The sequence below is a fragment of the Camellia sinensis genome, chromosome 8 (assembly GCF_055761805.1).
Source record: "Camellia sinensis isolate YWXY chromosome 8, ASM5576180v1, whole genome shotgun sequence".
NCBI lineage: Eukaryota > Viridiplantae > Streptophyta > Magnoliopsida > Ericales > Theaceae > Camellia > Camellia sinensis.
Genome location: NC_138968.1, coordinates 85823523 through 85847272, shown reverse-complemented (window position 1 = coordinate 85847272; position 23750 = coordinate 85823523). Strand labels below are relative to the sequence as shown.

Sequence of the window (23750 nt, the reverse complement as noted above, 5' to 3'; positions counted from 1 at the left end):
AGAGAGAGAGTAAAACATGTAGGATTTTTGGATCTACTCAAAAAGTTATTGGATTAAATAGTGTACACATATTTCAAACAGAACCTACGGATAATTTCCCCAATGCTAATAAACAACTATATTTATTTGACAGAGTCCAGTGTTGCACTGCACCACTACTAGAAAAGGAAGTATTGGACACGAAACGTTTTGCGACGGTTTAAAAATCATTGCAAAAACTATGTTTTTGTGACAGCAAATGGCGGCGCTGTCAAATAAATTTTTTTGCCATGGAAACTTCAAGACCATGGCAAAAAATAGTATTTTACGTGACGATTTCTACCCCATCGTCTTCTTTTTTTTTTTTTTTTTTTTTTTTTTTTTTGCAATTGTTTGTTTTGTTTTGTGACGCCATTTATTCTTCCGTCGCAAAAACTTTTATTTTTGCTTCCCGCGCGTTCCTCTTTGCCCTATCTTCCATCCCCTTTCAGTATGCTCTTCTCAAATCAACTAAAAAAAGGGAAAAAAAAAACCGTCTGTCTTCTCTAGTCGCCATTCTCTGTCTAACTAGAGCTCCCAGTCATTACAGCCCCAACAGCACCAGCGTGGGAAGAGGTAACCCTCCTCTCCTCTCCTTTTCTTTCCTCTCACACTCGCTCGCACCAACCCTCACAATCTCTCTCTCTTGCTTTCGCTCTCGAGTTAGCCTCACAGACTGTCTGTAGCAGCGGCGGCAGCGACTTTCCACGGGTTCTCCATCGGGCATCCAGGTATATCTCTCCTCTGCTTTCCTCTGTTGTTCACTCCTCTTTTTCTCTTCTTTTGCCTTCATTGGAATCAAACCCTCTTCATTGGATTTTAACCCCAAACACCAATTTTAAAAAAATTAGGTTTTGATCTCAATTGAAAGAAGGAAACAAGTGGTCGTTCTGGATCTTTTGGATTTTCCCATGAAGTGTACTGTGGATATAACCTCATAAAGCGCCTACCCCAATCTCTGCAAGTATACATTTTAATTAGACAAAGCCTCATGGAAGCTAAAGCTTCACATGTTTTTCTGAAATATAAGCATTTTAATACTTAACAAAAATCAAAACTCTGAAACATGTAACAAACACTGTTAAAATAAATTGATGACTTAATAACAAAAAAATAATGAAATAAAACATGCCCCTCTTGGAGTGGGGGAAATTCAGCGAATATTCTACCTGAAACTCCAATGCTGAATCATTCAACACTAATAGAATTGGTGTTCCAATGCCAGTTCTCTAGTTAGGCCAGGTACTGTTGAATATTTTTCGTGTCATCTGAATGTTAACTCCTTGCCGTTTGTCTTACATAAAAATTTCATTTGAAATGTGATTTTGCGGGAAGTTATTAGAATTTAGCCAAATAGTTTTGGCCTAGTGAATTGAGATGATGCAATGAAGAAATACTTTATGCTTTTAAAATAGGAATTTACTAACTAGGAATTTTATGTCTATATCAAAATTGAGAACTTGGGAGAAGATGACAATCAATAATATTTTTCACTGGGTTAATGTTAAATTTTCTAGAGGAAACAAAACATAGTAAGTATTTAATTACAAAATTTCTGGTTCCTTGAATTATTGTTAAATTTAGTTAGATTGAACAATAAGAAGAAGAATAGAGAATAAAAGAGAAATTGTATACTGGGATGGGAAGAGAGAGAGAGAGTGAATTAGGATTCTCTCCATCATCCTCTTGTATTAATATTGAGGGGTTGTTTAGGGTGTTCTCAATAAGTACACTTTTTGACTTTTTGGACTAAAAAGTTGAGGAAAAAAAGATGGTTGTTTGGGATAACTTTTTGACCTTTTACGAAAAAATGTGTATTAAAAAATTGTATAAATTAGTGTATATGAGAAGCTTGGGCAGAGTAGGCAGTACGGTGGGCAAAGTAGTGTATAGGAGAAGCTTGTCTCCTTTTCGGGCATTGAATTGGACGATGCTGTTTGGCCTGTGGGGGCCCACCGCGGGTCCCGTTTTGCTAATTAGAACCGTTCAATGTATAAAACTCGTTGAGTACTATATGCTTGTAAACAATCACGTTAATCGGATATCGATATCTATCTGATCAGTGTAGTTTTTTGTCAGCCGTTAACTCTAACACCATCCATTTTTTATACAAAACGGATTTGATCATGTAGTTAGCGACATCCGATCAACCTGATTTTTTACAGGCATATATTACTCGAGCAGTTCTACATATTGAACGGTTCGGATTATCAAAACGGGACTCGTGATGGGCCCCCACGGATCGAACAGCACCGTCTTGTTTGCTTCTCTGCCTGTTCCTTTTGTACAAACGGTGGGCAGCTAAAGTACAACTCACATGACATGTGAGTTGTACTTTTTTTTTGTAAAATTATTTTTTTTATTTTTATTTTTGGTGAATAGTGATAACTTTTTAACTTTTTTATGTACTTTTTGGCTTTTTTGAGGTATCCCAAACCAGCCCTAAATTGGTAACTACAAATACACTTCCAAGTTTACATAACACGTAATACTTATCATGCTCAACTTGCAAATAATGGGGTGAAAATTCTTACTACCAAGCCTTTTAGTGAATATATCTTCTAACTGACATACAAATCAAAACCTTGCTCAACTTTTTCTTAATAAATTGTCTGTCAACTTCAATATTCTTGGTTCTATCATGTTGAACTATATTATGAGCAATGTTGATGGAACCTTATTTTGAAAAACCATAAACAACATTCAAGAAACAAAAGAAACCCATAAAGCTTCATTTAAGCTCCAATTACCTCAGCTGCTGCCTCAACAGGCTCCTCAGCAGGCCTTTCCATTCTCACTCCAACATCCTCCGTAGAGTAGTCACCATGGACCTCCATCAACTTGCCAAGATCAAACTTGGGAGCTTTCAAGTTCTTGACTTTGGGAATGAAGACATTCTGCAGAGGGTAGATGCTTGAAGTTGTCTTCTCAATCTCCCTATCAATTGATTCAGGAATAAACTTCTGGACCAAATCCTTCAGATCACAAGATTGCGCCTGGTTTACCATGATCAGAATATAGATCTTTCAACTAAACCTAGAGCCACATAAGCTCCCAAATTCCATGAGCCACATAAGCTGCCACATAAGCTCACAATATAGATCTTTTAGTTTCTTGAAACTTCTAATTTTTAATGAAAAATTAAGTAATTTTTCTCTTTTCAATGCATCTCAAATTATGAACAACTTTGCTTATGTTATGAAAGTAGAAAGAGAAGAGAAAAGAGAAAGTATATATTGAATTGAATAATGAAATACAAGAAGCATGTATTTATAGGCTGAGAAGAAACGTAGATAAGTATAGAAAAGGAGATAAAGATACATTCAGAGATAATTATAGAAAAAGAGATGAGATACATCTATAATACAGATAGATAATTGTAAAACAATCATATATATATATCTAACAGCTTATCTTCACAAATTTATATTTGTAATTACAGTTCGTCCTGAGAAATTTGCTAAAATAATTCTCTTTTTCTTGTTTGTTGGGTTCATTTAACAGTTTTTTTCTTATTAGTATTTTATTGACAATTTCTTGCAGAACCAATTACTTGCAATGAATTACATACATGAGGGAACAGATGATAACATATGGGTTAAGAACAATTTTAAGTTGAAAGATTACTCAATTAATGATATTCGTGTCAATCTTTATCAAGTGAGAATTGGCAACTGAATCATAAAACTGAGGCAGCAGTGGGAGTGTTGGTTGCTGTTTTGTTCTGTTAATGCTGGTGCTATTTTCTTTTTATTGTTTTCTGTTGGTGTCTTGCCAACATTTAGTGTGTCAATCTAGTTGAGATATGTTCCACTAGCAATGATGCAATGTTATCACCAAACTACTGGATTTGAAAACAATTCAAATTTGCAGATGTTATAATAGCGGTTAGTGTTTTGATAATGATACTTCTTCAACTCCGGCAACGTTCACGCATTCCATAGCTATAGCAAACATGCAATTTCCAACACATTCTGTATTGAATAATTGCATACCATAGCAAATAATAAAGCCTTTTGTCTTGAGTACAATTCTATAGCACAATAAATGTGTTCTTTAATACTATCAACTATTCTCTTAGCCCTTCTGTCTCTTTCTATCCATGCAGCTGTAACAGCTTTAATAAAAGACCTTATTCTATCCTTTTACAATTGTTTGAGGAGCAAAAACTAACAAAATAGTTACTAAAGCTAGACACAGCTTAGTTGGGCCAATTGTAGAAGACTTGCATAGTGCCTATCCAGGCCTATTCAATTCAGGAATAAAGGCTATTTCTGATGAATGATGCAAGACAACATGCTGCTGTCCTCTTCAAGTCTTTTGTTGGCCTTGGTTGGATTCTGTTCCACTTATTTTGAAGAAGCTCTACTTCTGTATAGATTGTACCTTCTTTACTTGAGTAAGATATATGTGTGTGTGCGTGTATATTCAGTTTGGTTTGGGACCTTGAGTAAACTGACCCTGCAATCCATAGCCAAACAGCCTTTTTTTTTTTTTTTTTGAAGTCAAACTTTGAACTGGGAGCAAAACAGAAGCACTGATGAACAGAGCCAAAACAAGCCAATCAGGTTTTGGTTCATATTCTAGCTTTCACCAAGAATATGTAGAATGTGGCCCTTGTAGAGGTCAGTACTCTGATTTCTTTGGGTGAACTAACACTTCAACTAATAACTGATATCACATATGACATACCAAGGCCACAGCTTTTAATTCAAGGTAGTGGATTTTCTTAATTGCAACTTCAAACTGCACTAAGTTCTCCATTTTTCTGAGTTCCCATTTGGGAACATTTCAGCTGCGTGCTATTTTTCTTTCTGCATTGGACAGTTGAACCTCACCTAATATAAACATATGAGTCTCCTTTCCCTTCCAAAGATGAGGCTCATTTTTAAGGGGATAAATTTACAAATGTTGGCAACCAGTATGCTGCTGCTGAATAAGAGTTGTGGAACTTGCTATAATGGCCAAGCAAATTGACTGTATGATCCTAGTCTGGGTGAGTGCAATTTCTGCGAGCTGCTCCAGAATTTGGTCATAATCCTATAGCTTACCTCCAACTCAAGAATCAATATGAGACATGCCCTTAGAATCTCCCATGAGTTGATTGATTCTTCCTTCACTTGTAAAAGTTTTGACTAAATTTTTCTAATTTTTAAAATTGTATAGTCGAAAAATGGACCTAAAAAGTACATAGATAATTTTTTTTTTTTTTAAACTAAAAAAGAAAGAGAATATTTTGGTCTTATCACAAAAGAATTAAATTCATGCCAAGCAAACATTCATTACTTGTTTTGATTTCTATGCAAGTGGAGGTAGTTGGCTTCATTTAATACATTCTAACTAGTGCCACTTGTCAACAAAACCCCTCTAAAAAATTAGTAAAATGGTAAAAGCTTGGCACTAAGAGTGAGAACAAGGGTTTGAGTACAAGTGCAGCTGGGTAGGCACTCTGCAATTAATGCTAAAGGATAGGTCTATGATTAGTTCACCTAGAACTAGGAATGGCCTGTTTTATGGATCATCTTGAGGGGCCTAACTGTCATTATTATGAACTAGTAAAACCTGCTTCATGGTTAAAAATTCTTTTGCATGGTTTTTAATTCTTGAATGTTATGGAAGTGTAAGCCTACATTATGTTCGTGTAAATTTCATTTTACTGATGCGTATTCTTTTTTGTAAGATTTCTGATTTGAAAAGTAACCAAATGCAGCTATGACGAATCAAGAGTTAATAGATAATGGAAATTGGATGATGGATGAGGCTGATCAAGCCATTGATAGGTCAAAAAAGGTTAGTATATCTATTCTGCTCCAGTCAACTCAACAAGCCTTATGCCAATTGCCTTTGGTTGCTTCGTATGTCTATCTTCTCCAGCTAACTCTATGTAAAACTATAAGACTTAAAAAGTCCAAACTTGGCTTGACCCACATGTAATTGTTTTGGAGCCTTCAATTTGATTCGAGTCACTCTTTTATGCCTATGCATTAGTTAACCTACAATGCACAAGGGCAAAGCCATCTCAAATGGCATTCCCCCACTTTATCTTCAATCTGTGTCACTACTAACATAATTTGATTTTAAGTTTTATGTTGGCTTTTTGGTTACCCACAACCCTCTTCCCCCTCTACGGGCATGGGATGGGTTTTCTGAAACCCCTCTTGTATCACTAATGGCACCTGTTGCCGTTACTACTACTACAGCTTGGTGCTTTCCTTCAGAAACAATCATTTGATCTTTTGCTGGTTTGCTTGTGTCAATTTTGGCTAACTCAGTGAGGTTCAGTTATCTGTCTTCGAGTGGTATAGGAATCATTGGACATTTAGTTTTATCTTTTTTATTTACTTAGGGAGACAGTTATTCTGCAGTCAAAAAATTGCATTGGTAGCCCTCCTTCGCCCATGTGTCTCACAGTGACACATGTGAGAGAAGGCTTTGGATTAGCCCCCTCCTTTCTTTATTATTGATATAATTAGCTGCCTTTCCTTTTTTACTTTTGATGATAGGCTGGCAAGTTAACCAGAGTTAGTTAACTTTTGCTACATATTGTTGAAACACCTACATTTGGCAATGCCCAGAAAGCTAGCACGTATCTAAAAGTATGCATTTGTTATCTCTGTCTTGATATTCTAAGTTACAATTAAAAATGATAAAAAAGAAAGTTATGTTGCGAATAATTGTAGCTGACCTATCTGAAGACTAAAATTTTCTCAACTTGTGCGATGAACTTGTCTGTGGTTAGAGGTGCTCATGGATAACAATTGTTCTAGTTTACATTTTTTTTTCTATGCCACATCATATACCTGCTAATGTACCTCCAGTTTTTAAATTTGTTTGGCACATATTTGTTTGGTAGTGCTAGCAACATCTTCCTGTCAATCTCATTTGGTTTTGGGTCTTGGAAGCAATTTGGTGTGGAATTAAAAAGAAATAAATAAATGATGATGGTTTTTCTATCCAATAACTTGAACCTGAATCCTGATAAAGATTTTTCTGGTGTTACCGATGTGAAGCAACACCACCAAACTATGCACATTTTGTTTAATATATGTAAATTAGTGACTCTCCCAAATGTGCCCCACCAAGAGAGAAAGAGGGGGAGGCGGTGGCGAAATTACTTGTAAATCTTCAAAAGCTTGTTTTTTGTAATAGGTTGTCCATGACACAATTAATGTTGGAACCAATACGGCAGCAGCTCTGAAGGCACAGTTACATTGTTAGACTAATTTGAGAAAGAAAGTTGACAGCTTCTAAAATTTAGGTGTGAGAATTGAAGCATCATACTTCTTTTATGTTTAGACTGAACAAATGAGTAGAATTGTTAATGAGTTGGATTCTGTCCATTTCTCGATCAAGAAGGCTTCTAAATTGGTGAAGGAAATTAGTAGGCAGGTCAATCTCTAAATTATTCACATCTCTCTTCTCTGATGTAATTAATTATATTGTAAATGATTTTTTTTTGGTTTTCTTTTTGCAGATGCAACCCTTTTAAGTACATGATGATATTTTCACATATCGATATTGGAACTTACACTCTTATTTATGTATTTATTTATTTATTGAAATAAATATCCAATGTTTTGCATTTTTTGTAAGCTTAAAATTAATTAATTATTTATTTATTTATTTTTATTTTTTTTTGCAGATACAACCCTTTTGAGTACGAGATGATATTTTTGCATGTTGATATTGTAACTTACAATCTTTTTTGTATTTATTTATTTTTTGAAATAAATATCAAATTTTTACATTTTCTGTAAGCTTAAAATTAATTATATTGTAAATGATATTTTTTTTTGTATTTTTTTTTTTTGGCAGATGCAACTTCTTTTGAGTAGATGATGATATTTTCGCGTATCAATATTGAAGCTTATTGTTGATATTAAAACAAACTATGATATATAAGTTTTTTTTTTTATTTGTATTGTCGATACTTTTGTTTTGCTTTAGATACAAAAAATTAAGTTCTTGAATATAAAAAATTGTTAGTATTGTTGGAAGATGTTTCATATATTTTTGTAAAGAATATTTGGTTGACAATTGTACAAGGTATATAGATATACATACGTATGATTTTGTGAATGTGGATGTGGATGTGGATGTCGATATATTTTATTTTAGAAAATATTAGTAACTTGTACTGTCACGGCCCCATTCCGCCCCTAGTAGAATGGTGTTGTGATGGCCAGTAATCCGAGATTACCAAAGGCCAACTTATAAAGATTCACACACAATCAGAGTATACATATGGGGCTTACATGTGCGGAAGCAATAAATTTAAATCTAAGTGGTCCATAAGAGCTGTGCATAGGTCAAATGAAATGACATACATACCAACATGGTTTACAACTTGAATAATAATAAAATAAGGTATATAGATATACATACGTATGATTTTGTGAATGTGGATGTGGATGTGGATGTCGATATATTTTATTTTAGAAAATATTAATAACTTGTACTGTCACGATCCCATTCCGCCCCTAGTAGAATGGTGTTGTGATGGCCAGTAATCTGAGATTACCAAAGGCCAACTTATAAAGATTCACACACAATCAGAGTATACATATGGGGCTTACATGTGTGGAAGCAATAAATTTAAATCTAAGTGGTCCATAAGAGCTGTGCATAGGTCAAATGAAATGACATACATACCAACATGGTTTACAACTTGAATAATAATAAAACAAGGTACGTGTTACATCTTGATCAAAAGGCTTCTCAAGCCGACATATACAAAAGACGTGAAACATAAACATCCTGATCAAAAGCTAAGAAGCATAATTTTCAATATGCTAGCCAAAAATATAAACCAAAACATCTTGCAAATAATCATCTAGGCGTCACCGCCTTCAAGATGCTAGCCAAAAACATAAACCAAAACATCTTGCAAATAATCATCTAGGTGTCACCGCTTTCTTGCTCGTCACCTACATATATATATATGGAGAGGGTGAGCTTGGATACTCAGTGAATGATATTAGTAATAAAGGTTTAAATGAATGATGTCCGAGATCTTTATCAAACAATACATAGCATATCTTGCACAAATCCAAGGAATGAACCAAGTTCATCTGTCAAATCTTTCAAAATTTTAAGGGATGCTTACTAACATCAATATAATACAAGGGAAGACATTCCGGACAAACCCGTGCGGTAAACCGTCGGTTGCAAGACAAAGGAGATATCTCAAACAAACGCGCTAGTTGCATTATAGTCCCTTAGCACTAAAGACTTTCCAAGACAAACGTGCTAGTTGCATTATAGTCCCGTAGTACTAAGGACTTTCCAAGAATGTCATCAACACAAGATAATACTTGATACAAAAACTAGGGATAATCATTCATGCTTGGTCAAATATTTTCTCAAAACAAAGCAAAGCTTTATCAAACTTTATAACATAGCTTTATTAAAAATACCACTCACATAGCTCTTCGGGTGTAGGGATTAAGGCAAGAATCTAAGACCTACAAATACATGGCAAAGTCCACTGAATGCACTTCAAGAAGACAAGAAGAGATGCTCAAAGATGGGTATGAAATACATTCTTAAAACAAGCTTTTCATGAGTGTAAATGATCTGGGCATTTCTTTCAAAACTAAGTCAAGACAAAGTAAGACATGTGCTGGGAGTTAAAACACTGTTTCTCATCTTGGGAAAACATGCTGGGTACCAACCAGGTCTTGGCCGAGGTCCCACACCTCTTGGCCGTGGTGTGGTCCCGATGACCACATTCAGGCAAATGGAGTCTGGAAATTCTGGGTTTCTTTTTGAAGAACATGTACATGAAGAACATGAATGCTAAAAATCATAACTTATTTATTCAAAATTTGAGATTTCATGAGATGAGTTCGAAGACATGAACCTAGGCACTCATACTTGAAGATCTTATGAAAATAAACACAAAAACATGAATCTTGATACAAACTTTCGGATCTAAACATGGTTTTATTTCAAGAACACAAGAACATAATTTTCTCTTTCTAAAACAAGCTTTAAATCAATGCATGGCTCATGAAAATGCTAGATCATGCAATGTGATTAGATGAACATGGAGAACAACAAGAGTATATCAAGATTCTAACCTCAAAACACGGATCTAACGGCTCAAGGTGTGAAGATCAAGCTTGGAAATCTATTCTCACTCTAAGAACTCTTCTTCCTCTCTTCCTAGAGCTTCTCTCTTTTCCTAGGACAAAGATATAACAAATGATATGTTTTCTTTACTGCCGACTGACTTAACTCTCTGCTAGGACACGTGGCAACGGCTGGTTGGCTCTTCTCAAAAAGGTGGCTGACTGACAAGACAAGAGCATGAGAAAGTGTATACAACAAGTAATGTGACATGGGTACTCTAACAAGGCAATGACCTCAGATCGAGACATAAGCTTCGGCAAGTAACGTCTCAATGATCTCGGCAAGTAACGGCCCAGCTGTGCCACACCTCTGTCTAGGTCATACCAGTCCAGGAACAAGATCACTAGGTGTAAGGGTCAAAGATCTAGGATGTCTAGATGATAACATCTCGGCCTAGATGATATACATCTCGGCTAATATGCCAGGGTGAAGGTGGAGGTCAACCAAAGTAGTTTCAAGATGGTCCTAGGTGTAAGAGGTTCGAAGGCGTGACCTAGGCTTAAGATGACCTCGGCTTAACACACACCAAGCAAGAAACAAAGCATGCAAGTAACACTCTGACAAAACAAATCAAGGTCCGAAAAATGCAAGTTTAAGCAAGACGAAGCTCATGCAAATGCACGTGAGCATGTCTAAGACAAAGTGGGGGTTGTTACATGTACAGGGAATAAATTAATAAAATATATATTGATTTTATGAAAATAATTTTATTGTGACAATAATCACCGTTGCTAATGTAATCATTATTTCCTTACATTTTATTAGCGACGGGTTAACCTGTTGCATATACATATTAGTTCAAATCTTTAGCGGCAATTTAAATTGTCGCAAACATGGTATTAATTTAATTCACCTTTTTTGCGAAGTATTAGACCGTCGCCAATAATACTTTTCGTGACGGTTTAAACTGTTGCAAATACAATATTAATTTAATTCTTCTTTTTTTGAGACATTTTCGACCGTCGCTAAAAAAGTTTTGGCGATGGCAACCAACATTGTCACTAAAAGTGAAGTTTTTTCCCTTTTTCTGTGTCAGGTGAAACCGTCGCAAAAACAATTAATTAGCCGTCGCTACAAGAAAGCGACGGTTTGTAACCATTGCAAATTCTTTTTGTCACGGCCCCTTCCGCCACCCCTCATTTCCCGTTACTACTACGTCGCAAAAAGTCTTTTGTGACGATATATGGACCTTTTGTGACGTTTGAGACCGTCGCAAAAAGTTTAGCTTTTAGTAGTATATTATGTAAATGTTTGATAATTGGTTAAAAATCTACCCAAAATCGCCTAAATCATGATTTGTCAATCCGCCATTCAATTTGTAATTTACTCTCAAATAGCTCGAACTACACCACGCACAACCCTAACTACTATCCTCTCAAATTACTCAGTCACAGCCCCTCTCTGTTTCTCTCTCTTCCCAATATGCTCTCTTTTCACTCTCCTTTGCCTTCACCAGCTCCGTTACCGCCTCCTTCATCACCTGGCTCGCCTCCTTCAAACTCCTCCTTGATCTCGGCCCATTCTCTTCAAACCTTCCTTAACATCTCTTCCTCTTTATCATGATCATCGCATGTCTCCCAATCGGAACCAATCAACAACAAAATCAAAACTAGGAAAACCATCGAAAATCTTAGAGAAATCACGAAAACCCACAAAATTGCCTCTCAATTTCGCTTCAGAAATTGTACTTTCAAATCATCATAATCAAAACCCAGAAAAGCCATCTAGAATCTCAGTAAAATGGCCTCGCAACATTCGCCGGAAAATGAAGTAGGTAATTGTCCCCTTTTTTTTAACAACTCTGTACATGCACTGCTCCACCCCTCACTGCCACTGACTTCAAATTTTTTGAACTTATCCTCACTCTTATTTCTTAATTTATATTTAATTGGACACTCGCTCCATAAATCAAAGTCTCAATTTTGTTCGATCAAAAGTCCAAGCGTTTTTGTACTTCGCCCAAAAGGACAAACTTAAACATAATGACCAAAATAGGGAGAAATAGCATCACTCTACTTTTATTTTTATTTTTTATGGAGATACAAGAGTTTCATCTTCATTTACTTTTACTTTTATAGTTGAAATTATCTACTTCGGAAAAAACTGCCAATATTGCTGAAAAATCTCCCAAGGCTTTCTTTCTTTACTCCCCTCAAATTTAATGTTATTTCATTTTAGAACCTAGGTCAAAATTTTTATGAAATGATTTATTTATTTATTTATAATTCTATAGTCGGTTCATTAGACCAACTAATTTAGAATACCAGTTTCACCATCCACTAGCAGGGGTCCCAATTAAAGTCGAGATAAAGCCCATATGGATTGACTCGAAAAAATTATTTACACTTAAGAAGTTTTGAACTTGAGACTTTAACAGAAGCACACCTCTAGAAAATGATTACTTAGCCCATGCAAAGAATGAAAAAATGAATTAATCACTTATAATATTTGTTTATTTTGTTAATAAAAATAATGTATTAGTTGGTCATTCTAAAAATAATGAAATATGAATTTCATAGCATTTAAATATTAAGAAAAAGTGATAGTTTTGAAAAAATCAAGTTCTAGGAAGCAATATTTGTTCTTGAAAAAACAAGGAAAAAAATTTATGGGGTAATTATAAAAAAAGAAAAAATAAAAATCCCAACATTTCACTCTTATAATAAAATAAGTCTTGAATTTTTTATTTCGGTAATTTAAATCGTATACTTTTAATTTGTTTTCAAACTAAATTATTTGTCTATTTTTGTTCAGTAAAACAAATTTAAAAATAATATTTTAATCATTAAATTCAACTACAGAATATATTTTAGACACTTTAAGTATACCTATATTGAGTTTAAAGACTAAAATATATTTTTTCGGTTGATTTTACTTAACTTAAGTAAACTAATGGTTTAGATTGAAAAAATAAATTAAAAGATTAAAACTTAAATTAACAAAATTGAAAGTTCAAGATTTATTTTATTATAAGAATTAAACGTTGGAATTTTATTTTATTTCATTTTGTGTAATTACCCCCAAATTTACTGTTCTAATAAGATGATGGCATGATAGAAATATAAGCGGAAGAGGGTTTGCAAGATCATATAAGAAGCTTTTTTTTAAGCCCTTTCTCAACTTAAAAGCCTAAGCTAGAGCTAACCACAAAAATCATAAAAATCTCAAACTGGTCCAATCTAAGCCAAATTGTACGAGTTTAAGAAACTTTTAGGTAGCGTTTGGTAGAATTTTAAAATTATGATTTGAGAATAGAGTTGTATTTTGAGTTTGTGAGTTTTAAAATTATGATTTGAATGTGGAAAACTTGTTTGGTTATGAGTTTTGAATTGAATTTTTGATGTGACATATGATATTTGATTCAAAAACTTACAACTCATAACCAAATACACAATCCAAAATTATATTCAAAGCTCATAAAAAATTTTAAAAAAAATTTTGAATTTTTTTTTTAAGTTAAAATATAAAAAAAAATAAAAAAAGAAAACAACTGTTCCGGTCAATCGGCCGGAAGTCCGGGGGATGATCAGGTAGACGAGTTTTCAAACGCGGGTGTGGAATTAATTTTGAAAGTTGTATCCAAACAGAGGGTTCACGTGAAGGGGTATTATTAATTTTTTCTATAGAACTGTGATTGTTTCTATGGAACAATTTTTTTCTGGTATTATTAATTTCAGTTTACAAAAAAAAATTGTGATCAATTTTGGGTTTTTTTTTTTTTTTTTTTCTTCAGAAAAATGGTTTCATGAAACCTTTTGATGCCACTACAGCTACTATAATACATTCCTAATGATTTATTTGTCTAGTTTCAATATATCTCACCCAAAAAAATAAAATAAAATTGGGCATTACATTAAATCATGTTCTAATGAAGAACTTCAATCAAACAAATTTTCTAACAGTTAACAAAAATTAATCCATTATTGATCAACTATAACCTTTCAAAGATAATTCAGAAATTCTGCTCAAAAAAAAAAAAAAAAAAGAAAAAAAAAAGAGAATTCAGAAATTCCATATTAAAACCACCCTAATCCACTCCATGAAACAACAAAACAAGTTGATAAGTTCACCAAATTAGGTTTGCATTTTCTTTTCATTTTCACTTGCTTCAACGTTACACTGGGCAGCCTGCAAACAATAACAATATTATAAAACAAATATTCAAATCCCAAGATCTATTTTCCAACAAGCATAACATACGAAGATTAAAGGATGCATTTGAACATCAGATATGGTGTATTATGGATCCGTTGGGAATAGATTATTTTCGTAAAAGAATATGTTTAAGACTCACATAAAATTTTATGTACTCACAATGATATAGTATCATATGTGTTAATTTTGATTTGTTATAAATCCAATAATCATTGTAGATGAATTATTTAGTAAAAAAAAATTATTAAAAAATTGTGATTATTTCACAATTACCAAGTGCTTCTCGGGCACGTGATTAGCAGCAACCAATAATACTTTATTTCATGATTCTTGAAATTTGTTCAATTTTAAATAATAGGTTAAGAATACCAAACTATTACATGCATCTAATTTAATTAATGAATAAATTACACTTTGCACTCTTGTATTTTATATCAAATTTTACTTTGATCTTTACACATGAAATTGTGGCAGTAAACTCCTGCACTTTTAGTCAATTGTCAATATCTTCCTTTTATTACTCTACTGTATAAATCTTTAATAAAAATAATAATATAATAAGCACATGACTACGGAGTGTAATTTACCCTTAATTAATAAAAATAGAAAATTATTGAATTCAAGAAAATTTAATGTAATATTAAATACGCAATAATAATTTAACATTAGACCGTTACTAAAATCAAGAAAAATTAATATTATCCTATTTAATAGAATTAGGGTGCCTATTGTCCTGATAAAGAAAAAAATAAAAATTAGGGTGCCTATTGTATATGTCAAGCATTACTGGCACTGTTTGTGCTCATAGTGAGGCTCACTCTGATTCTTATTTTAATGATTGAAAGTATTTATTTTTTATAGTATATCGTGTACAATATATTTATAAAAATAAGTTAATTGAATAACGATAACTCTTTAATCGAAACATATTTATAATCAATATTATATTTAAAATAACATTTACTATTCATTTTTATCGATACAAATGTGTTTTGATGAAAGAGTTACTGTTGTCAGATCAACTTAATTATTTATAGATATATTTTTCATGGTATACGCTAGAAAATAAATAGTTCGAATTATCAATATAAGATTCGGAGTGAGCCTCAAAGCGTGCACAATAGTGCCCGCATGCTAGATGCACAATAGGCACCCGAATTCCCTATTTAACCTATTGTAATGTTAGAAATATCAAAGTTTTTACCAAACAAATGACTATAATAATAATGGACACTGCTAAACATTTATTAGCATTTTTCTTAACCACATCTTATCAAATACCCCAGAGACATTTATTAGCATTAACCATAATAATAATGAGCATTGCTAGACATTCGCTTCTTTTACTAGTATATATATTCGAACCACACACATTCCCATTCCCATTCCCATTCCCATTCCCATTCCCATGTGTATTGAGGTCTCAAAATCATTCTTGTGACAGAAGTCTATTGTCTTTCAGGTATTTGTTTATGATTAATGGCATTATAATTTTTTCCTAGTTAATAATTTGTTATTTTTTAATAGAAATTTCTATAACTTCCTTCAAATGTAAAGATGTTTTAGTCTGAATTCCAAATTTGAGAGTGAAAAATTAAATAAATGTTTGTCATTCAATCAAGCAAAGCTGCATTTCACAACATCTCTCCCTATAAGTATATTTTGTTAACAGAAAACAGTGTTAATTCATGCTTAATAGGTGTAAAATTAGTATATTTCAATCCATTTTGACTAAACTCAAAAAATTAAAATTAAAAACATAAAATTAAAAATAAAAATTTATTGCATTTTCCTTCAATTACTTACAAATAATATACATTATTCCCACTTGCATTTTTTTCTATATGGCAATCATTACTTTAAACAAATTATGCCTTGATTTTTGTACGTGGGTTTGTAAATTTACTCAATATTTCCTGTTTAATTTGTCTGTCCATTTTCATTGTCATTTAGTTTACTTTGGTTTACTTTGGTTTAGCAGTTTGAGTTATCTTTTTTACTTTCTTCATAATAGAATATTGCTAACCATTATGCTCTATTTTTGGTTCATTAAAATGAATTGTAATTCCATAGACTTTCATATGGAATGACTATTTATTTAAAATTGTAAAAGGTAATTCTATTTATATGCGCTTGTTATTATTATTTTTTAATTTAATCAAACATATAAATGAATATTTTGATGGAATGATAATTTCATTCCACTTTAATCATTCCAATGAATGAAACACTACCTAAGGAGTTGGTTTGGTGGTCAAGGTCGGGGAAATGGGGATGTGCTCTCTCTATGCTCTTAAGTTCAAAATCTTCTTGCCCCAAACAATTTTTTGGGTCAGTCCATACTTTAATTGGACTATCTGTTAGTAAACGGTGAGATTGGTGGTTACCAAGTTATAAAAAATAAATAAATAATAATGTTCTCTCGCACTTTTATTAAAACAAATTTAAGAAATTGATTTACAAAAACAAATTTTACATAAATAATTTAATTAAAATAATATGATAATGACATTTTAAAATAATAATTTACTTTGATAAGACTATCTAATTTAAAATGAATTTTCCTATATTATAAATTTATCACCTCATTGGTATAATTTTTCTCGATAAAAAACCCAATGGTTAGCCATCAATCCAGTCAAATTGATATTTTCAGTTTTCAACTAAAATTAAATTGGAGTAATGCAAGAGATTTTAATTCGTTAATTCATAAATAAATTACTTCATTGGAAATAAATTTAATTATTATAATTATAATTTTTTTTTTTTGGGTCGATATATAAGAGAGATATTTACAACTAATCTATCAAGCCCAACTTCTCTATTAAAATTGAACCAGTGACGTCTGTACAACTATTAGATTAAACATCCTAATTTAATTTTACGAAATGTGCGTCCTAATAGCAAGTGTATACACACTAATACTTCAATTGCAATGATAATAGGGCTAGTGTATGTCTCAGGTACAAGGATATTCATTGTTCAAAGTTTCATGATTTCAATACGATTCTAATTTAATGCCAAACATGGGTGTCGTTTGTTTTTTTTCACATTACATAAAAAATAAAAATAAAGGATAAACTACAATTTAGTCTGTAAAATAAAAATATAGATTCATTGTCATTTTGGTCCCTTAATTTTTAATTTTGTCAATCAACTAGGCCTTACCTAATTAACCACCATAACTTTCTTACCTGGGGGAGGTTATTCAACTCTTCTTAGGGAGAGTTGAATTTACAAAAGGTGGGAAGGCTAACTTCCAAATGTGCTAATCTAAAAACTAATAACTGATTCTAGTAGATCAAAAAATAAATAATTTTGTCATTTTGCTTCAAAATTGTCAATTTGAGTCAGATTAATATAATTTCAAAACGGATGTTTAAATCGTTAAGAAAAAATAATCATAAATTTTACTATGGTCCTAAAAATGTATATTTTGTGTCATATTGGTCTCTCAAGTATCAATTTTATTGATTTCGTCCTTTAATATTGTATGGTTATGTTTTATTTTCTTCATTAATGTTCATGACCAAATTGACAAAATTAAAAACTTCCAGGACCAAAGTGATACGAGTAACAAGAAACACAAATTTAAAAGAACATGTGTGTATTTTATTACCATTTTGTTAGCTATTTAGACAATACACTTAGAATTGGAACAAATTGACTCAAATTGAAATTTGAATGATGCAATTGACAAAATTAAAACTTGAAGAACCAAAATGACAATAAATGCACACTTTAAGGACTATGAATATATTTTGTTCAAAAATAAAATATGTGAACCTTATGTGTATAGATATAGTACGACTGTAATTTCATTAATTGCCTTAAATAATTATAGCATGATTGTTGTGATATTTTATCACTAACTACCTTGTTTTTTTATTATTTTCCAGATCATCCCATGGACTTACATGCTATTGTGTTATTTCTGTGTGTATGCTCTCACCTTGTGGGACACAATGGAATTGAAGGAGACTGGAGGAGTTTAACTAAAGAGGAAGATTTGGAGTTGGAGGAGCAACTTAAGCATCTCAACAAGCCAGCAGTCAAGACTATACAAGTATTTATTCTCAACTATTATTAGAAACATTTAGACTGCGTTTGGATCACTAATTTAGATAGAGAAATGGAATAGTTAGGTAAAGTATAATTACATTTGATTCACTTTTCACTCATGTTTTCTATTTCCCTTTTCAAGCTCATATATAAATTTAAAATCCAAACACAGTCTTAATTCAATTTTGCTATGTTTGTTTCATGGGAATAAATTATATTTGATTAATAGACTTGCCATAATTGATGTTGATATTATCAATTGCAAATTGTATCCCAGTTTGAAATGTTCCTGGATTGGGAAATTGGTAAAATCTTATCATATCCCATGTTTGTCTGGAATCACACTAGACATACATACATAGTGTAATCACCATAATGGGAGAATATTTTGGTGTTTTTACTAATGCAGACCCTTCTTAATCTCTCATCTGTATCTCATCACCTTATAGAGGTCAATAATCAGTCATATCCCATACCTAATGTCTTATTTTGTATCTACCTCTTATGGACCTTAATAATCACCATATAGAGGATATATAGGGACAATCCCAAACAAACACAATCTCAATGTACGGCATGGGATCCTTTTGTCTCCAATGTGGAATGAATTAAATTTATATCAAATTAACAATAAAATATTAAACTAATTTTTTAAATCAAAAGTTATTTATTGGGTTAAAAAAATCTATCTCTTCAATTTTAAATCGGAACATAAAGTTGTTGACATCAACAAACTATTGTCTCAAATATAATAAATAAAAATTTAAGTTGAGCCGGTTTCCTAGGATGTCCTGGGACTAGTTTCGAGGACATTCAATTCCAATACTATCTAGTTAAATTTTCTATGAAAATCAAATGGCAGAGATTAATAAGCATCTTAGGCCTAATATCATGGATGTCTTGAATTGCAACATCTAATTTGATGTTCTGAACTTGAGAATACAGAATATGGTATTATTATTTTTGCACAAAATTTTGAACAACCTTTCATGAATTGAACAATTGTATATAAAAATTAACAGAAAGATTGTAACATTTACAGAATAATTATGGAGATATATATGATTGCGTGGATTTCTACAAACAGCCTGCATTTGATCATCCTTTACTGAAGAACCACACTTTTCATTTTCAGGTTTGTCTCCGTACATCATCTTATCTCCAACACATAATTGAAGGCTATTTAATTATTTATTCAACACTCTATGAGCACAAAATAAATCACAGAACACTATAGTTCGCACAATAGGTGATGGGATTATTGCACATCCTAAATTCAAATGGAAGCACATCCATATGCACACACTAAAGAGGAAAAATCACAAAGATTTGCATACAAAAGAGAAATATACTATGAATCATAGCGAGTACAACAATGAAACCAAAAACCTTTAAAATCTGACACCAATACCGAAGTCTTGAAACTCTGCCCATTTCCCTACTTAATATTAACTGATTCTAGAAGCTACACATGCTTACTTACTCATTATCGTTGTCTCTAGAATCTTTTCATGTCCCCTACATCTTTACAAAACCTCTCAATCTCACACCTCTACAATACTTCTTTTTATTGGCAAAGGGAATAATTGTATTGATCAAATCCAATAGATAAAATATAATTTTGGGACAAGCATCAATAAAGAGAGGAGATTATAGAGAAGATTCATATTTATAGGCAAACCATAGAAATGTTAGTCCCATACAATTAATAAAACCCTACACATTGAATTACTAGTTAACTCTTTATTTCACAACCTAACCCAAAATACAGTATGGATCTTACCAACTTTGATACACACAGCCGACACTAATAACTTTATGAGGCTCATAGAAAACAAGACATGCACGAACCCAACAATAGAAGCCAACTCTTTTGAATTTTTTGTAATCCATTATGTGATCAATTTATGTGCAAGTCTCCTTTACCTTTTTCGAATTGAGTTGAATTGCAGATGAAGCCCACTTCATCACCCAATGGATCAAGACATCAAGATTCCTCAGAAGATAGCAAACCTCTACATGTAGGACTAAAGGGTGGAGGTTGCCCGGTTGGAACAGTTCCAATTAGAAGAACTACTAAAGAAGATCTCATTAGAGAGAAACTTGCTTCAAAAATAATGACTCCTGCAGATGGCATTGGTGGTGCTGATGTAAGTTATCCTAGTCAATCAAGATTATATAGCTTCACAATACTAATTTTGCACTATTGCTTGTTTTCTATGTTTGGTTTTATTTGTTTCTATGAATCACCTTCTTGAATGAGCTGTCAACACACACACAGAACACTCTAGCCAATTTTTTGATCCTATAAATTGATTTTAGTCCTCATTTTTTGAAGCAATGTTTAGCCTCATCTTGTTGAAAGTTTTAGGCAAACTTTTGATAATAATTTTACTTGTAGATGTGATTGTTTACATGGCTTGAATCTCCACAACCAAAAACACTAAACATTAAATCTTACAGTTAGGGCACAATGCGTTATTTGAATGAAAAGAGGGGGAAAAAATCAACAAAAAAAAGTAAGCGCATGCATATATATACTTGTGTTGGGTTGGGTTTCCCTCGTATGTGGATGATGGCCTAAATAGTCAGTAAAGCCCATGTGAGTCTCAAGCCTACATGGAGAGATTATGGTAGCGTTTGGTTTATTTTTCAAAACTCAACCATGATTTGAATACAACTTGTTAACCAAACATATTTTTAAAATAAAACTCAAAATTACTTTCAAAAATCCTTTTTATTTTTATTTTTATTATTAATCAATCAATCATTTTTTCTCTCTCATCTCTCCTCTCACATTCTATACATCAATCAATCTAAAAGAAAAAAATTACAAATCATTTCGAAACTATTTTCAAAACTCATAACTAAAACAAATTTTCTATTTTCAAATCACGATTCAAAAACTCAAAACTCTATACTGAAATTATAATCCTAAAATTAAACCAAACAGATAATGTTTTTTGTTTGGTTTTTGGTCCATGTGTGTGATGAGACAAAAACCCTCTCTACTACCCTAGAGAGAGAGAGAGTAGAGTGCAACCACCAAACAAAGAGGAAAAAGGGAGCCAAGCAGTTTTTTGATAAACTCTATCCAGCTTTGATCAACTAGTTCGATCGACAAGCATTCATGGTCCGATTGAGCTGAAATTTGGTAGATCTGAACGGTGGAGATCAGATTTGGAGCACTCTGAATTTGGTTTTCTAGCTTGTGAACAGTACCCTATTTTTGGAGATCTTTCCTAAACTTTGTAACTAGTTCTTTGGTTGCCAGGAAAACTTATTTGTAGTTCTTCATTGTTTGCCACTAGTTCTAACTAGAGAGAACTCTTGTACACGCATTATTCTTTGATAGTGGAGATATTTGGTGGACTACAGTTCCGCAGTTTTTTCTTTCTCACAGTGGGAAGGTTTTCCACGTAAAAATTGCTCTTGCTTTTTTTTTTCTTTTTTTTTTTTGATCAGAAAATTGCTCTTGCCTTGTTGTGTGATTTTAAGATTTTTTTATTTTCAGATTATATATATATTGTGCTCTATTCAAATTGTTTCCTAATAGATTCACACAAAGAGGGAGAAAAATTACTTTTACTATTTTGTGCTAGATTTGGGTATTTCGAATTGGCCTTTGGTTTTCTCCCAACAATATGGATATGTACAGATTTTGAGAGTGGAAAAGGTTAAAGGGAAAATATAAAAGTAACACATATGTTTTGGACTTTTATTACCCAGTATGCCATAGTTGAGACAATAGATGGTCCAAACAAATACAGTGGAGCGTCAGCGGTGCTTAGTGTACACCAACCAGGTGTCAGGGGTAAACAATATAGTGCAGGGCGAATGATGATTCAAAATGGGCCTGATAGCTTACAAGTCGGGTGGAGGGTAAGTTGATCTTCTTGCTTGTAAATTTAACTTCTTACTTCTTTTACAAACAATTTTCAGAAGTAAAAACTAGCTTCACATAGACAAAAGCATTTGTTTTTATTATGTTTTTGGTTTGTCTTAGGTGGATCCAACTCTGTTTGGTGACTCAAGTAGTCGACTATTCATATATACGAATGTAAGTATCATTGCTTTTGAGTGCATATTACTTAATTGACCATATTTCTTAGTAGCTCTTACAATATATTCTTATATGTTTGTCTACCAAACAGGCAGGTCAATCTCATTGTTTCAATACAAATTGTCCTGGATTTGTGATTGTGGACACAGATATACCTCTTGGTTCAGTAATTGAAGAGGTCTCTATACCTGGAGAGACACCAATTGAGTTGGAAATCTACATCTTGCAGGTAAAATTTGAAAACTCTTAATATACATGAAGTCCACACCTAGACCACTGTATTGGCAAATCACAAGTTCCCAAGTCATGCTACTATTGTGTCAAATAATTATTACACCAATAATTATGAAACAAAAATCATAATTAAGTAATTAGTGGTAAAGAAATAGAATTTGCGTTCTTCTGTTCAATTATTTAATTTTGATATCCATGTAAAAATATATAGGACCTAGTTAATGGAAACTGGTGGCTTGGAGTTGCGAATACCAATGTTGGATTTTGGCCGAAGAGCATACTTGGCGGCGGATTAGCAAACTTAGCTTCACATGCTGAATGGGGAGGAGAGGTATTTAGCCCACCGGGCATCCCTAAACCCGCAATGGGGGGAGGTCAATTTCTAATTGGGAGCACCCGATATGATGCATACTTCAGGAGTATTGCACTTAAGAGTCCAAGTGGAGGGGATATAAATCCTCATACATACGAGTTTACAAACAGTAGAAAACTATATGATGTGAAAGATGAAGACAACAAGGGGGCTTACTTTGGGCATCTGGTAGTATATGGGGGCCCTGCAGGTTCCTAGAAGAAGAACACAAATTTGGTACTTTTAAAACTTCATTTTGGCATGGATTAATAATGTAAAGCTGACCACCCCTTGTCCTTCTATATATATATAATTGCATGTGTTTTGCAAAACTTTTATTAAGGCTCAAGTGCTATTGTTTATGGTTGGGGTGATGCACAATCCAATCCTTTTAGCTTTGCAAATTTTAATCTTCTTGATTGCAATGTCATCAATAATAATAATAATAATAATAATAATAATAATAATAATAATAATAAAAATTGGGTTATTCATACAGGACCTGTTTTGAACATTTAGGGGTGCTAAGCCAACTCTCAAGTTGGGGCTTTATACATAGTTATACTATAATATATATATATATATATATATAGAGAGAGAGAGAGAGGGTGAGTTTGTCAATATAATAGGAATTACCCACAATTATTTATTTATTAGTACCCACACAGAGATTGTTGAATATGATTACAAAAATTTGCTTGCATAGATTAAGATCTTGGCAAATCATTATAA

The 23750-nt window shown here is 32.6% G+C and overlaps 1 protein-coding gene across 10 annotated transcripts; it reads left to right on the top strand.

The window, feature by feature from the left end:
- The first annotated feature begins 446 nt into the window (after positions 1 to 446).
- Positions 447 to 23360, top strand: LOC114271209 (protein neprosin). 10 transcript variants are annotated; one of them, XM_082882969.1, is made up of 10 exons: positions 447 to 594; positions 686 to 749; positions 5729 to 5808; positions 18207 to 18373; positions 19412 to 19504; positions 20322 to 20519; positions 22099 to 22251; positions 22376 to 22429; positions 22524 to 22661; positions 22878 to 23360. In XM_082882969.1, exons 4-10 carry the CDS (start codon positions 18215 to 18217, stop codon positions 23235 to 23237), a joined length of 1155 nt encoding a protein of 384 aa, XP_082739095.1. In that variant the 5' UTR covers positions 447 to 594; positions 686 to 749; positions 5729 to 5808; positions 18207 to 18214; the 3' UTR covers positions 23238 to 23360. The 10 variants fall into 10 exon arrangements, 3 of the variants coding, with proteins under 3 accessions (XP_082739095.1, XP_082739096.1, XP_082739097.1); XM_082882970.1 differs by having other exon boundaries at positions 459 to 594; positions 694 to 749; XM_082882971.1 differs by lacking the exons at positions 447 to 594; positions 686 to 749 and adding an exon at positions 5508 to 5638.
- The last annotated feature ends 390 nt before the right edge of the window (positions 23361 to 23750 follow it).